Genomic DNA, 14,373 nt, shown 5'->3' on the forward strand with positions numbered 1-14,373 from the left:
GGAATCTTGGACCTAATTAGATTAAATGAATGAGTAGAACGTAGACAAATATGCTTAGGAAGAAGATAAAGTGGGAAATGAGGGTACAAGGCCTGAGGAGTTGGGGCAGAAGTAGAGGAAAAAGTTGTTTCTTCCTTATAAACATGGAGTCCCACCTGAAAGAAAGACAGCTGTTACAAAGAAGAATCTACATAGTACTTATCAGTGCTACCAAACTGGGTTTGTCTGGTTTCCACTACAGTGCCAAACTTGGCTAGATGGGCTTACTCACCTTTTGCTTCAGCCTGCCATGATGTGTTTGACAAATGCTGAGAGAGGGAGAGAGGGAAAGTTATATATCATGCCATTTGCTAATGTGAACAAATTTCAGAGTTCTGTGTGTGTGTGTTACCTTCATAGTTAATACAACCATTGGCGTCTTCCTGTCCTCCCATCAGCTGGTCCACTTCAACCTCTGTCATCCTCTCTCCTGATAATATATAAAATAATAATAATAATGATTAGAATATTAATAACTTTATTTGTATAGCACCTTTCATACAAAAAATGCAGCTCAAAGTGCTTTACAATTTAGCATTAAAGAGAAAAGGCATGAAACAATTTAATAAAAACAACAAAAACAATTTACATTGAAAGAGGGCTAAACTGCAAATATGTAGTAATAAAAAGAAATAACAATAAAATAAAAATAATAATAACAATAATAATAATAACAATATAATAAGTAGTTATAATAAATAAATTATCTAAAAGCCAACCTGAATAGGTAGGTTTTCAGTAGGCTTTCAAAAATGTCCAGAGAGCTTGCAAGTCTAATGTCCTTGGGCAGAGTGTTCCAGAGTTTTGGGGCATAGTAGGTAAAAGCAGCTGCCCTGCTCTTTTTGTGGACTATGTTGAGAACATGTAAAACAGCAGCATCAGATGATCTAAGGGGTCTGGGTGATTGGTAAAAAGTTAGGGAGTCAGAAATATCCTAGAACTGTAGCTCCTGCATCACATCGCTAGCTTGTGTGGGAAGCTAAGCAGGTTTGGCTGTGGTTAGTCCTTGGATGGGAGACCACCTTGTGCTGGAAGTGGTGTTGGAGGACCAGTAGGAGGAGCTCTTCACTCTGGTCCCATGAATAATATCCCCAATGCCCCAGGGCAGAGACAAGGGACTAGCAAAATTCTAGCAAAATTCACAAAAACAGACCTTCCTTCCATCATGGCCACCTAATCATACCTCATTACCTAATTGGCTCTTTCAGTCCTCTACTCATCCTACATAGCTCTCTGTCAAGATGGCCGCCACCTACACTTGAGCTCCTAGCCCTGCAAGTTGTTTTAAATATATCTTTGATATTTCTCAAAATTTTTATAAGAATCAAATATACAGTTTGAGTGTTTTTCATAAGTCATACTACCAAACTGTCAAGAGTTGTGGATGGCAATTGCAAGAGGTGATTTCTAGTGGATTCCCTCTGCCCCGGCCTGCTCCTGCTGGAAGCCCTTCTCCTGCTTCCACTGCAAGTTGTCAGCTGGCCCAAACTACAGGGCCTGATTGAACTCTGATCAACAACCTGGATTCCAGTGGGTCTATTGAACAGCTGGAGAGATTTATTGAGGTGAGCTATCGAAAAGCAAATGGGAATATGTCTCAGAAAGATACAAACTTTGGGAACACTGGTAAAAGAGACAAGAAGATCCTAAAGGATATCAATGAGGATTCCAGACCCTTCCCAGGCGAAAGAGCGCATTCTGACAGTGATGGGAGTGAGCCAACAATGGAGGTAGAAATTGCTCTGCTGCAATCCATTGATAAAAGGCTTGCAAAGCTTGAGATATTGGATGTCATGAGAGAGGAATTTGGTAAACTCAGAGCGAGCCTAGAATATAGTCAGATGCAAATTGATGATTTGATGTCTGAGAATATGGTGCTAAAATACTCAATGCAAACTGTGGAGAATAAAGTGGCTGCTATTGAAAAGGAGAACAAGCAGCTAAGAGAAACCTTGCTGGACCTCCAATGCCGCTCCATGAGAGACAATATTGTGTTCTCCGGAATCCCGGAGGATACTAACACAGACTGTGAATCTACTGTGCGGCAATTTATGACTGAACAGTTCAAAATGACACCAGGAACAACTAAGCGCATCACTTTCTCTCCCGTTCACAGAATGGGAAAAGTTTCTTAGGGTAGGCCGAGAGCCATTGTGGCTCGATTTGAACTTTTTAAAGAAAAATAACTTGTTTAAAGCAAGGGCACGGAACTCAGGAATACATCCTTTGGAATGAATGATCAATTTCCTCCTGACATAAATGCGAGAAGGAAAATTCTATATCCAATTATGAAGGAGCACTGGAGATTAAATGCAAGTACCTCATTGATTGTTGACAAGTTGTACATAAACAACCAGTTGTATAGGGACTCAAAGGTTACTCCGTGGTTATTCTAGATCTGTGTATGGTCTAATGGATTGTCTAGCCCTGGACTCACGATGGGTTTTTTGTTTTCTGTAGCATGTCAAAGCCAAGTAGGAAACAGGTACGCTCAATTGATTTGTCATTGCCGAGGAAAGGATTGTCATTGCCGAGGAAAGGATTGCATCTAGCACGTTAATGTTTGCAGCTTGCCTAATAAGATGCATGAGGTTTCTGATTTAATGATGAATAAGAATGTGCATATTTTAGCCATAACTGAAATGCATTTAGATGACACAATTAATGATGGACAGATTCACCTTGAGGGATTCAATATGATGAGAAGAGATTGGAACAGGTATGGAGGTTGCCTTCAATGGAGAGACGACCTTTGTGTTGGTCAAGTAGAGGTAATATGGGTACAAATACAGTTGCCATATCAATTACCAATGCTTATTGGATGTGTTTACAGACCTCCCAAATCAAACATGTCCTATCTGGAAGATCTGTGTAGCAGTATAGATAAAGCAACAGAAGAAAACATGGAGGTACTCCTATTGGGTGATTTCAATATTAATTGGAGTGATACAAAGAATACAAATAGAATAAAATTGTCAATCAAAGTCAAAATTGGAACTATAGAAAGCTCCGTAATTATGCACTTAAATTAAATCGCAATAAGAAGGCTTAATTTTACAAGAATGCATTCAGAGATTGTAAAAATAATTCAAAGAATACATGGAATATTATACGAGGACTGCTTGGAAAATCTGTCTCAGCTCCTCCATCTAATGTTGATGTTGATGGGCACATATTAACAAAAACAAATGACGTGGCAAACCTTTGGCATTACATGGTTACTAAAGTGAATATGTTGAGAGAAAAGGTTAAACACTCAAGTTATATGAAAAGCATTGTGCAGTCTATTGATGATAATATCATGAAGGGTAGAACCTGCTCTATGGCTCTTTCACCAGTGTGTAAGGAGGAGGTGATTCAATTGTTGGAGGCACTTTCTGATGGAAAACCAGTTGGCTATGACTTTGTAGACAACAAATTACTTTGATTGGCTGCTCAGCAAATAGCAACTCCATTAACTTTCCTGTTTAATTGGTCGCTTGAACAGGGACATGTCCCAAAGAGTTGGAAGCATGCCAAACTTTGTCCCATTCCTAAAGATAATAAGCAACCTTTGACGGTAGACAATAGCCGCCCTATAAGCATTCTCCCTGCAATTGGTAAACTGTTGGAAACTATAGTGAGTAAACAAATCTGGCATTACATGGAAAATAATGATTTACTCACTATTCATCAACATGCATATAGAAGTGGACATTCTACTGCTACAGCTCTTGTGAATATGACTGACCAGTGGCTGGGACAGATGGATAAGGGTAATATAGTTGGGGCTTTATTCATTGATTTTAGTGTTGCATTTGCTCTGGTTGATCATAATATACTGGTAGAGAAACTTTTGCATTATGTTTTCCAAGAAACTGCACTAAACTGGGTGAAATCTTACCTAACAGATAGAATGCAGTCTACGTTCATTAATGGGTCTTTTTCCTTTTCACATCTTATAAAGTGTGGTGTACCACAAGGCAGCTGCCTCGGTCTACTTCTCTATTTAATTTATACAAATGACTTTCCACACATACTATCTAAGTCCAGCACTACAGTATTTGATGCCACTACTGTGTATACAGCTGGACTTTCAGCAGCACAAATAGAGGAGGCCCTCCAAATGGACCTACTAAATATTAATCACTGGGTCTCTAGCAACAAACTTGTCCTGAATGCCAGGAAGACCAAAATTATGATGCTTGGATCTAGGAAAAAGGGGCTTGAACAGATCCAGTTAAAGGTTTTTTCTGAGGGGGAACACATTGAACAGGTTTCAGTTATTAAACTTTTAGGTATTCACTTAGATAATCATTTATCATGGACTCCCCATACCAGCCACTTATCAAAAAAGATCACTAGCACAGTGTGTATGATTCGACGGATAGCTGGTTATTTGTCAGTGGAAGTATTGAAGCAGTTAACCCAAGCCTTAATTGGAAGTCAGGTCAACTATTGATCAGCCGTTTGGGACAATGCAGCTATCGGTGAGATAGGAAGGCTCCAAAGGGCACAGAATAAGGCAGCTAGAATTGTCTTGAGATGTGCGTATGACACCCCGGTGACTGAATTACATCATACTCTAGGGTGGTTGGCTGTAAATGACACCATTGACAAAAGCCTTTTGGGTTTATGTTATAACGTACATCATATGAAGAAACCGAGAGCTATTTATGACTGACTCCATTTGGTGAGAGATAGACATTCTGTCAATATGAGAACAACTACAGGCACAAATTATGTTATGCCAAAGACAAAATTAGAGCTGGGTAAAAGAGCATTCTCTTATCAGGCTTGTCAAAGGTGGAATAAACTACCTGACACCACTAGGGTAATGGCTATGAATAATTAAAAAAAATATCTTAAGTTAATGTATGTGAGACAATAGAAATATGTAGTTAATGATGATATAGTTCTTTGTATATAAGGTGGGTTCCCTACTGTATACAGGACATCAATTGTTGTACTTTGTTGTTTTAATGTTTAATGTTTAAATGGGTTTTTTGTGTGTGTGTGTATTGCACAATGTATGGGGCTAATTGTGGGGTTTAAGTGTTTTAAGTGTTCAAATGTTTGTTTCTGTTTGTATCTATTAAAGTGATGGTTTTATGTTGAGGACTCTTGGAAGAATAGCCCAGTTGGGCTAAAAATCAAATCAAATCTACTCTCCACTGAGATAGCTGATGTGTGGTGAGCATTCTGGCGCAAACTGGCTGCCGTGCATCACCCAGGTGGGTGCTACACACCGGTGGTGGATGAGTTGAAGTCGAATTTGAAGTCGCTGAAGTCGAAGTTGAAGTCGCTGAATTGACTTTTTTGAAAGACCAGTGAGTAGGGCATTGCAATAATCTAACATACTGGAAATAAAAGCATGAATAAATTTTTCAGCATCATGTTGTGTTAAAAATGATCGTACTTTGGCAGTTTTTCTCAAATGAAAGAAAGCTGTCCTGGTGACTTTGGTGATGTGGACGTTAAAACTTAAATCAGAATCTAAAGTTACGCCAAGACTTTTTACTTCTGATAGGGGGTGCATTCCATTTGGCCAAAATGCGTCCTCTCCTCCGTCCTCGCGGCCTCGTCTCCTCGGTGACTCGGCATCCAAAAATGAGCCGCCATCATGAAGGATGTTCCAATTGGTCAAAAAACGCATGAAGGATCCTTCATGTCTCCTCGGGTGCATTGTCTTGTGTCTCCTCCTCCGTCCTCGCGACCTCGTCTCCTCGCTGACCCGGCATCCAAAAATGAGCCGCCATCATTAAGGATGTTCCAATTGGTTTAAAAGATGCATGAAGGATCCTTCAAGTATCCTCGCCTCCGTCCTCCAATAAGGCGTGGTCGGAGGATACTCAGGTGTATCCTCGATGCGGAAATAATGAGTGAAGGCAATTAACCATTGGCACGTGCGGATATAAGCCCCGCCTCCATACCATCCGAAAACGTGCGGACATTGGCAGAAAAAAAAATCCACAGGTGTAAGTAGCCCCAACTTGTTATATATTCTTCAAACAGAAATAGCAGAGGTTTTAAATGTTAGACGAACATTTGTTAATGAAGGGTTATACGTTAAATGTTCATATGCTGACAGATCTGTTGTAGTTGTAGGATGTCAAACTTTTCCCAAATAGGCATCAGTAAATGATCTTAAGGCTTGAATGTGATTATAGGGACAGAGGAGATGCGCCAGCTGATCCTCCAGCGCATAGAGAGGGTGAGTGGGGGCAAGTAACATGAATTTTATTTTATAGTTATTTATCATTAATATGAATGACATTCCATGATCTAATAAGCCTGAATGAAATCCGTTCATTAGGACATATAGAAATAGCCTATAAATGCACACATGCGACTCTTTTACCATTCGCGTCTCTTTCTAACAGGACCTCAAGTCAGCAGCACCGGGCTCTGGGTCTGAGGATGGGGAGCAAACGGCTGCGGCCTGGCCCCGGTTCTCCCTCATGCATGAGACTACCGGCGGGAGGCCATCGGCGCTCCCTCCCGCTTTAATAGACTCGTGTGGACCAGCAGCCGGAGTCAGCCGCTGTGCGCTCCCCATCCAGCCCCGATCCCAGTCCCCCTGATGAGCAACCGGGGCCATCAGATGCTGCTGCCCGCTCCCATGTGTGAATTCCGCGGCTTCCTCGGGTCCCCCGGCAGCCAAGAGGCGAAGAGGAGAGGGAGCTGCTGGGGTTTCTCCGGGAAGTGACCGAGGATGCACGGGCTGAGCAGCAGACGGAGCGATTTTCAACTATATTAGAGACAATTTAATTTTTTTTTTTTTATGTAAAAAAAATAAATAAAAAATTCTCTGCCTTTTAGGCGTAGCCTACCTCTGTTTCCATTCTCACCATATTCATAACCTTGGCAATGACCGTTGCCATGACAGGACATATTTTCATCATAAAGGCCGGAATCACTGCTGGAATCACTTCTGTGTCTTCTCTGGATCACCAGCTGGTTTGCTGTTTGTTTGATGTGTCTCTCATTCAGTGTTCATCATGCTTATGAATTGTGTTTGTGTGTGTTGCCATGGAATTTCTCTTCTGGAGAATAAATTCTTACTAAACATTAACAGCATTTCCTTGTTTTAAATCGCACATTTTGCTCTTACAGCTAGATCTATGGTTATTTGGGAATTGTATTTATTTATTTAGGAATAAAAGAAAGCACTTTGGTTCATTGCCAGTAAGTGTCAAACAGCCCACATGATCGTTGTCTAATCCAAGTCGCATAAAGGATAAAAGTTGGACAATTTGTATAGCACCTTCTTATCAGTGCTGCAAAGTGCTTCACCAAATTAAAATGTAGCATACAGCAGACAGAATAACAAAAAAAACTGAATAAAAACAGAAACAGAAACGCTTTTTAGGCATTAGGGATTTTTTTGAAGTGTTCTACCTTCATGAGGTAGACAAGGCTCACTAGAGGCTGGCATAATTTAGATGAATTAAACATGAATCTGAACTTTGTTAAACGTTTTTATGTGGATAAAACATGAGCCTTAGAATAATTTAGACAGCTGTCATCCTGTGTGGGAGGAGCCTCAACGCAACGCTTGACACGTCAGTTCAATATGGCGGTGTGAGGATATTCCAATTGACAAGCCAGGTTCACTCGCCTCCTCGCATCTTCTCCTCGTTTCCTCCGTGACCTTTGACCGAGGAGTCGAGGAAGAGACGCGAGGCGAGGAGACGAGGAGAAATCGTTACCAAATGGAATGCACCCTTAGTCTGGTAAGCGAGGTCTTCAAGTCAAAAAGATTGTCCCTTTTGAATTTGTTTCCAATTAAAAGTATATCTGTCTTTTCCTCATTCAATTTTAAAAAGTTGTCGCTCATCCATTGATTGATAGAAGCCAAGCAGGTGGTCGGGGAATATAAGGCATTTGGGTTGGTTGGCTCAACAGAAATGTATAATTGAGTGTCATCTGCATAACTATGAAAGCTGACATTGTGTTGACTAATGATATGACCTATTGGGAGCATGTACAATGAAAATAGAAGTGGACCAAGACAGCTTCCTTGTGCCACGCCAAAGGGTATGTCATATTTCTTGGACATATGATTACCAAGACCAACATAAAATTTTCCCTCTGTGATGTAGGATCGAAACCAGTTCAGAGCACTTGAGAGACCGACCCAATTTTCCAGACGGTTTATTAAAATATTATGGTCGATAGTGTCGAAAGCTGCGCTTAAATCTAAAAAGATGAGGATTGACACTTTGTTTGAATCAACAGCAAGTCTGAGATCATTTATTATTTTTACAAGAGCTGTTACTGTGCTGTGATTGGATCTAAACCCTGATTGGAATTTCTCTAGGATACTGTTTTCATTGAGAAAGGTATTGAGTTGATTAAACATCACCACTGTGTCAACACTCGCCCGTTGACACAGGAGAGGAAGGAGATCAGGGGTCCTTGACCAGAGGAGAGAACTCCTGGAGATCCAGGATATGAAATCTATTTTCCAGCAGGATGTCTTAGGTTTGGTGGAGACGAGAGGAGCGCCTTCCACTCTTTTTAGGACCACCAGCTACCAGATCGCAGCTACCAGATCACAGCTCTCACAGCTGGACAGAGAGGTGAGTGGGGGCATGGTAGTCGAGTGTTGACAGCGACACAGGCTGGGCTGCTGCAAGGATCAGGTTCAGGTAATTTTAGCTTGTTAGCCTTCTACTGGTTAGGGTTCTTGCCGATTTGATAAAACCAACTAAAACACTTGTAAAAACCAGGACGATTGGTTAAAAACAACGAATGGATAGAATATTAAATGCTAAAATAGTGCAGAGTATTTCAGTAAACAACTCAGACGGCAGCCATATGACATTCACATAGAATGCATAAATCTAAACATGCCTGGCTGCCTCTCTTATTGATCCTCAGTTTTCCTGTAGCTTCAAAATCAGGACCTTGATGCTCAGTTACATCACACAAACGCCAAGTTGGGTAATGCTGACAGTTTCCTGAGTGTAATTTGACTCCTGTCTGGAACCAGAAGGATCTCATGGCTAAAGAACCACAGTGGAGAAGAACTCAGTCTGCCAGCAACTCAGCAAATCAGTCTACCAGCAACTCAGTCTAACTCAGCAACTCAGTCTACCAGTAACTCAGCAACTCAGACTACCAGCAACTCAGTCTAACTCAGCAACTCAGTCTACCAGCAACTCAGTCTAACTCAGCAACTCAGTCTACCAGTAACTCAGCAACTCAGTCTACCAGCAACTCAGTCTAACTAAGCAACTCAGTCTGCCAGCAACTCACCTGTTTTTCCAGGTGGGATTTGCCACCTGGAAAAACCCCTCTTTTGCCCAATAGAAGCTTTTTAAATCGATGCAGCCTGATGCATTGGTTACTCCCCTAGTTATTTCGATGTCAGACTTCTTCATATTTCTGCTTGTGCCTCCTTCACATAACAGAGTACGTATTTGCATTTTAAGAGATTAAGCTCATTTCACGAAATTTCAGGAGATCAGACTGTGATACTGACATTCTCCAGTCGAACTGCTAATTCAGCAGCTGTTTAAGAAAGAAGAGATGTGATTATTTTGCAGGTCGGCTGTACATTTAATTACAGTCTGGAGGAAGCCTTCCTTATGTTTAAGTATCTTGTGGCAGCTATCTCACAGCTGGGCTACAAACGGATGTTGCTGTTTATATTTGGCAGCTTCGGCAACCTAACCCTGCTCACAGGTTAGTGGTAAGAGAACTGTCAGGAATGCCAAATTTACAGGCGAAGGAGCTGGTGCGATATTGCTCTGTGTGTGATTTATATCTTTCTCCATATTTGGAGAAAGCGCTGCTACTTGTGCTCTTGGTGGGCCTACCTCAATAGTTATGTGACTGTGATAAAAACATTGTTTTGTATCCCTATTATTTATGTCCAGTGATGCATTGTTGATGTAACGACATAAAGAAAAGTATTAAAAAGTCCATACCCAGTGTGGCCAGTACATGTCTTAGCTCCGCGCCCATTACAGTTCCATTTCCTTCCTTATCGAACACCCTGAGGCCTTCCACAAAGTCCTCAAATGTCCCCTGTTCTCACACACACACACACACACACACACACTCATCAGTAATACAGTACTCAGTAATACGCCATTGTACTGTCTGTAGTACCTGCTTATTAGTAGTACACCACTACAGTGTCTGAAGTATCTGCTGATTAGTAGATTATTTGACTATAATTAATTTAAAATTGTTTAGCAGACACATTTTAATGCATTAACTGTTTATACTGGGTACTTAATGTACTCTATAATGTTTATACTGTATACCAAAACAGTGTTTATTCTGTACATACTGTAAGGTCTTCTTTCACCAACACCGTCTTCTAACCTTTAGGAACCTGTTTAGTGTAACTTCACACTGAGCCTTGACCTGGTGGGTGAGGTGAAAGGTTTTATCGTACCTGGTCTTTAGACTGAGCCACGTGTTGCAGCATGGGTAAGAAGGTCTCAAAGTCCACCAGTTTACTGTCCATATCTGGTTAAGGTAGGTTGAGAGGGAGAGGAGACGAGAAGGGAAGACAGACAAAAGGAACATCTGAATTTACTGCCAGAGGTTTCAAACAGCTGAGGACCAGAAATATTGTCAATAGGCCTCATGCAAGAACCAATCGTACGAACAGATTTGTTCTTAAATCACTCGTACGAGCGATTTAAGAGAACTTGCCGCATTCACCAATTTTCTCGTATATAGAATTTTCTCTTAGGTACGAATAAAATGTACGAGTGGTCCAGACCTGTCGTACAAGTCATGCACAATCAACCTGCCGTTCTCCAAAGCAAAAAAAAACCTTTGTTGTTGACTAATGGATTGTATCTCTGTCACTTTGAAGAAATGTTGAGTTTGAATATATAATTAACACTGTAAAGTAATGTATAATCACGTTGAGATTAACCAGTACAGTGGTTATAGTCACAGGAAAAATAGGAAGGGAGCACTGTTGGCTTTTCCAAAAGAAGGCAGTGTGTAATTTATTTTACCAGAGCCGCATAAAATCTCATAAGTATCCATGCGGGTTACATAGTAGCCTATAAGTGCGCTCAATACAAAGACAAAACAAAAAACACTAATAATCACCAGGTTATTTGACAAACACTCAGGTGAGTCAAAGGCAAGGTTAGATTGTATTGGAGGAAATACATTATAGAGGGAGAAAAATCTGATTTCTAAGCTATTTTACTCCAGTTGATAACGTTAATGTGGATGCAAGTGAATCTAAACTTTAAAAAGAGAAATGGCTTTAGGTCTCACCAGGTTGAGGTGCAAGTCGCTGTCCAGGGTGACGTCGCTGGACACCTGACACTATCACCAGTTATGGCAGGTATCGGCCTGTTCTGTCATCTGTCTAACGGAGAATTCCTCCTGGCCCTCCTGTTACAGTCATGGATCGTCTTGCTTTTTGCATCTAATTTAATTTCAAGCCATTTCTTTTTTTTATTTCTGTGACGGTGCCCTCACGACAAATCACTATAGTCCTATAATATTCCTATAATACTCCGATATGGACTTAGAGTGTCTGTGGTACTCAGTAGTGAGTTTATACTGGTCTTATCATGGTATCATGGTATTTGTCTTCTGTAGTATCACTATAATATTCCTATAGGGAATTATAGCTTTGTTGTGATATTTATTTAGTATTCATCTAAAATGTATAGGAATACTATAGATGTTTTTTGTAAGGGAATGCACAACAGACCAAACTGCATTAACAGCACAAGTTATTTTCTCCCATTCCTTGGCTTTAGCAGGGCCTTTGATTCCACTCTTGAATTATATTAAATATTATATGCTTTGGTTGACTTATTTCTGGCTTCAGAGCTGGTACACTTCTCCTTAGTCTTCCGTGTCATTTTTATGAATGAAGCTTCCTGACATATGAGCCAGACCCCTAACCTTATATGACATTATTGGGGCGTCAATTATGCAAATTCACAATTCTCATGAACGCGCATTCATTTAGAACAGATGGAATTCATCATGTTTACGCAGGTCATTTACGACAGTTTTCTGAAGATACGAGCGTTTGGTGAATCTGACGTGGCGCTCTCGTACGAGTCCACCTCCCGAAAAAAGTACAAGAAATTTAAGATAAGAATACGAAAATGTTCTTGCATGAGGCCCATTGTGTTTACCAAGATTTGTGCCATATACTGATATATACCATGTAGGTGTAGGGTTGGTATATACTGAGATATACATGTAGGGTGTGCCTCACTTTGAGCTAAGAAACAAAAGCCAAGCTGAAACAATATGTTGGTCATAATGATTTTGGCCGTGTGTGTGTGTGTGTCTACCCTCGGCCTTGGGTCTTCCCAGAACTCGGTGGACTTCGGCGTTGGTTGGGTTCTGTCCTAGAGCTCTCATCACGTCTCCACACTGAGAATAAGTGATCTTCATCTGGTTCTCTGGAGTCTTGTCAAACAGCTGGAAGGCCTCTTTAAACTCTGAAACAACATTAATATTAGTATGAATATTAGTATTAGTATTAGTCCTGTCAAACAGCTGGAAGGCCTCTTTAAACTCTGAAACAACTATAATACTCAACCCGTTCTCATTCCCAACTCGTCCTATGTTGACTCTTTGTCAAATCCCTTGGCGTCGCTATAACGACGCTAAAGGTTCCCTTCTGCGTCTGTACAGGACGCACTGGGTGTTCCATAGACTCCATGGTAAAGCCTCTCGCGTCAGTATTGGTACTCAATATTAGAAAGATGCAAAACAATCTGAACCAACAGGTTGATGTTATAAGAGGATATAATCAAATAAATTACAAAAATATACTTTTGTTCGTGCTATTTTGCCACGATCTCTGTTTCATGGGCAGAAAGAGGTACGTTCAGTGACGAAACGGATTATGCAACGCTTTGAAACGGAACTCCTGGTTGCGTTCTTCTATTTAAATTGTGCTTATTGTAAAGTAGATGTAACAATACAGTCTTTATAAAGTGCTATCTTTTATGGAGTTTATTGTGATGCCACTGAAGTAACTTGTTGTATAGGTTATGAGACAAATATATTTATTTAACTAGCAGGTGACATCAAATGGTAAATGCAAGTGATTATTTTTTCATTTGGCCTCAAAATTGATCAACAACCAATTTTTTTTTAAATTAATATTATCACCAAAGAGCTCAAGCAAAGAAATTCATCAAAGCGGAATTCCTTATTTGGGCAGAAAATGTAGCCAGACTGTTCCTGGTCCAGGAGAGAAAGTTGCAGGCGTCTAATACTGCCGCGAGAGGCTTTACCATGGAGTCTATGGAACATCCGGTGTGTCCTACACAGACGCAGAAGGGAACCTTTAGTGTTGTTAGAGCAACGTCAATGGATTTCACAAAGAGTCAACATAGGACGAGTTGGGAATGAGAACGGGTTGTAATATTAGTATAAATATTAGTATTAGTATTAGTGCTGTCAAACATCTAAAATGCCCCAATAAACTCAGAAACAAACAGTAGTATCATTAGTATCATTAGTATTAGTACTGTTTTCTACATTCCTTTACTTTTTTATTTTCGTGTCATGCCACATTGGTGGCCCATCCACATGGAATTATATGACACCTTACTAATTCACAAACTTCCAGTTATACTCCATAGAGTTGAGATAAAAAAAAGAGGGTTACAGTATGTAAAAAATAAAAAATATATAAAAAGCATCCTGTCAAACATCTAAAAGGCCTCTGAGACAGCAAACACATGATGATGATGATTACTATTATTATTATTATTATTATTATTATTATGAATAGGTTGACTTCAGCATTTGTGGGAAAGTTTTTGCCTTTCTGAATTCTGTAACATGTATCCAATGTTCTTGTCCAACAAAATACATTTCCAAATATCCTCAAAATGTTGCCTAACCAAATAAGGATCCATATTGTTTTATGACATTTAGTTGTGTAGTGTACCCAAAGCCAATTTTCATCCAGCTCTTAGTAAAGTGGGTCAAACTTAATACCAAATACCATAACTGAATACCAAATCCTAATGGATAAAGTGAATAAACTGGAATGCCTGTAGCTGTGTTTTTCATAATGAACCCCCTTTTGGCAAAACTTGTGATCTAACCTAACCCTAACCATTTCATTAAAGGCCTTCTGTCAGTAGCGCCTCACTAACCTGATGCTCCAATGGAATAGTGATTTTGGGACACACACACTGGGCTGTTGTTGTATTGCATGCAATTTAACTGAATACATGCAGTGTAATTAATTCTCCTGATTATGTATATATAACATATATATGTGTATATACAGTGTATATATACGAATACGTACGAATAATTCATTATTATTATTATTATCATCATCATTATTATTTGCTTTTTTGCACTGTCTCTATA

General features: G+C 40.0%; 1 protein-coding gene across 1 annotated transcript; it reads right to left on the reverse strand.

Annotated features, from left to right (window-relative positions):
- Positions 1-279: 279 nt before the first annotated feature.
- On the reverse strand, positions 280-12,551 carry LOC139639560 (myosin light chain 1, cardiac muscle-like; the record flags this gene model as incomplete). Its single annotated transcript, XM_071513683.1, has 5 exons — positions 280-308; positions 392-469; positions 9,957-10,056; positions 10,433-10,506; positions 12,324-12,551. Coding segments are annotated over 5 exons (509 nt in total), but the record flags the coding sequence as incomplete, so codon positions are not given.
- Positions 12,552-14,373: the final 1,822 nt, after the last annotated feature.

Source organism: Centroberyx affinis, unplaced genomic scaffold, assembly GCF_046629955.1.
Source record: "Centroberyx affinis isolate AG114_WGS23_722 - 3 ecotype Tasmania unplaced genomic scaffold, CSIRO-AGI_Caff_v1 ptg007384l_1, whole genome shotgun sequence".
NCBI lineage: Eukaryota > Metazoa > Chordata > Actinopteri > Beryciformes > Berycidae > Centroberyx > Centroberyx affinis.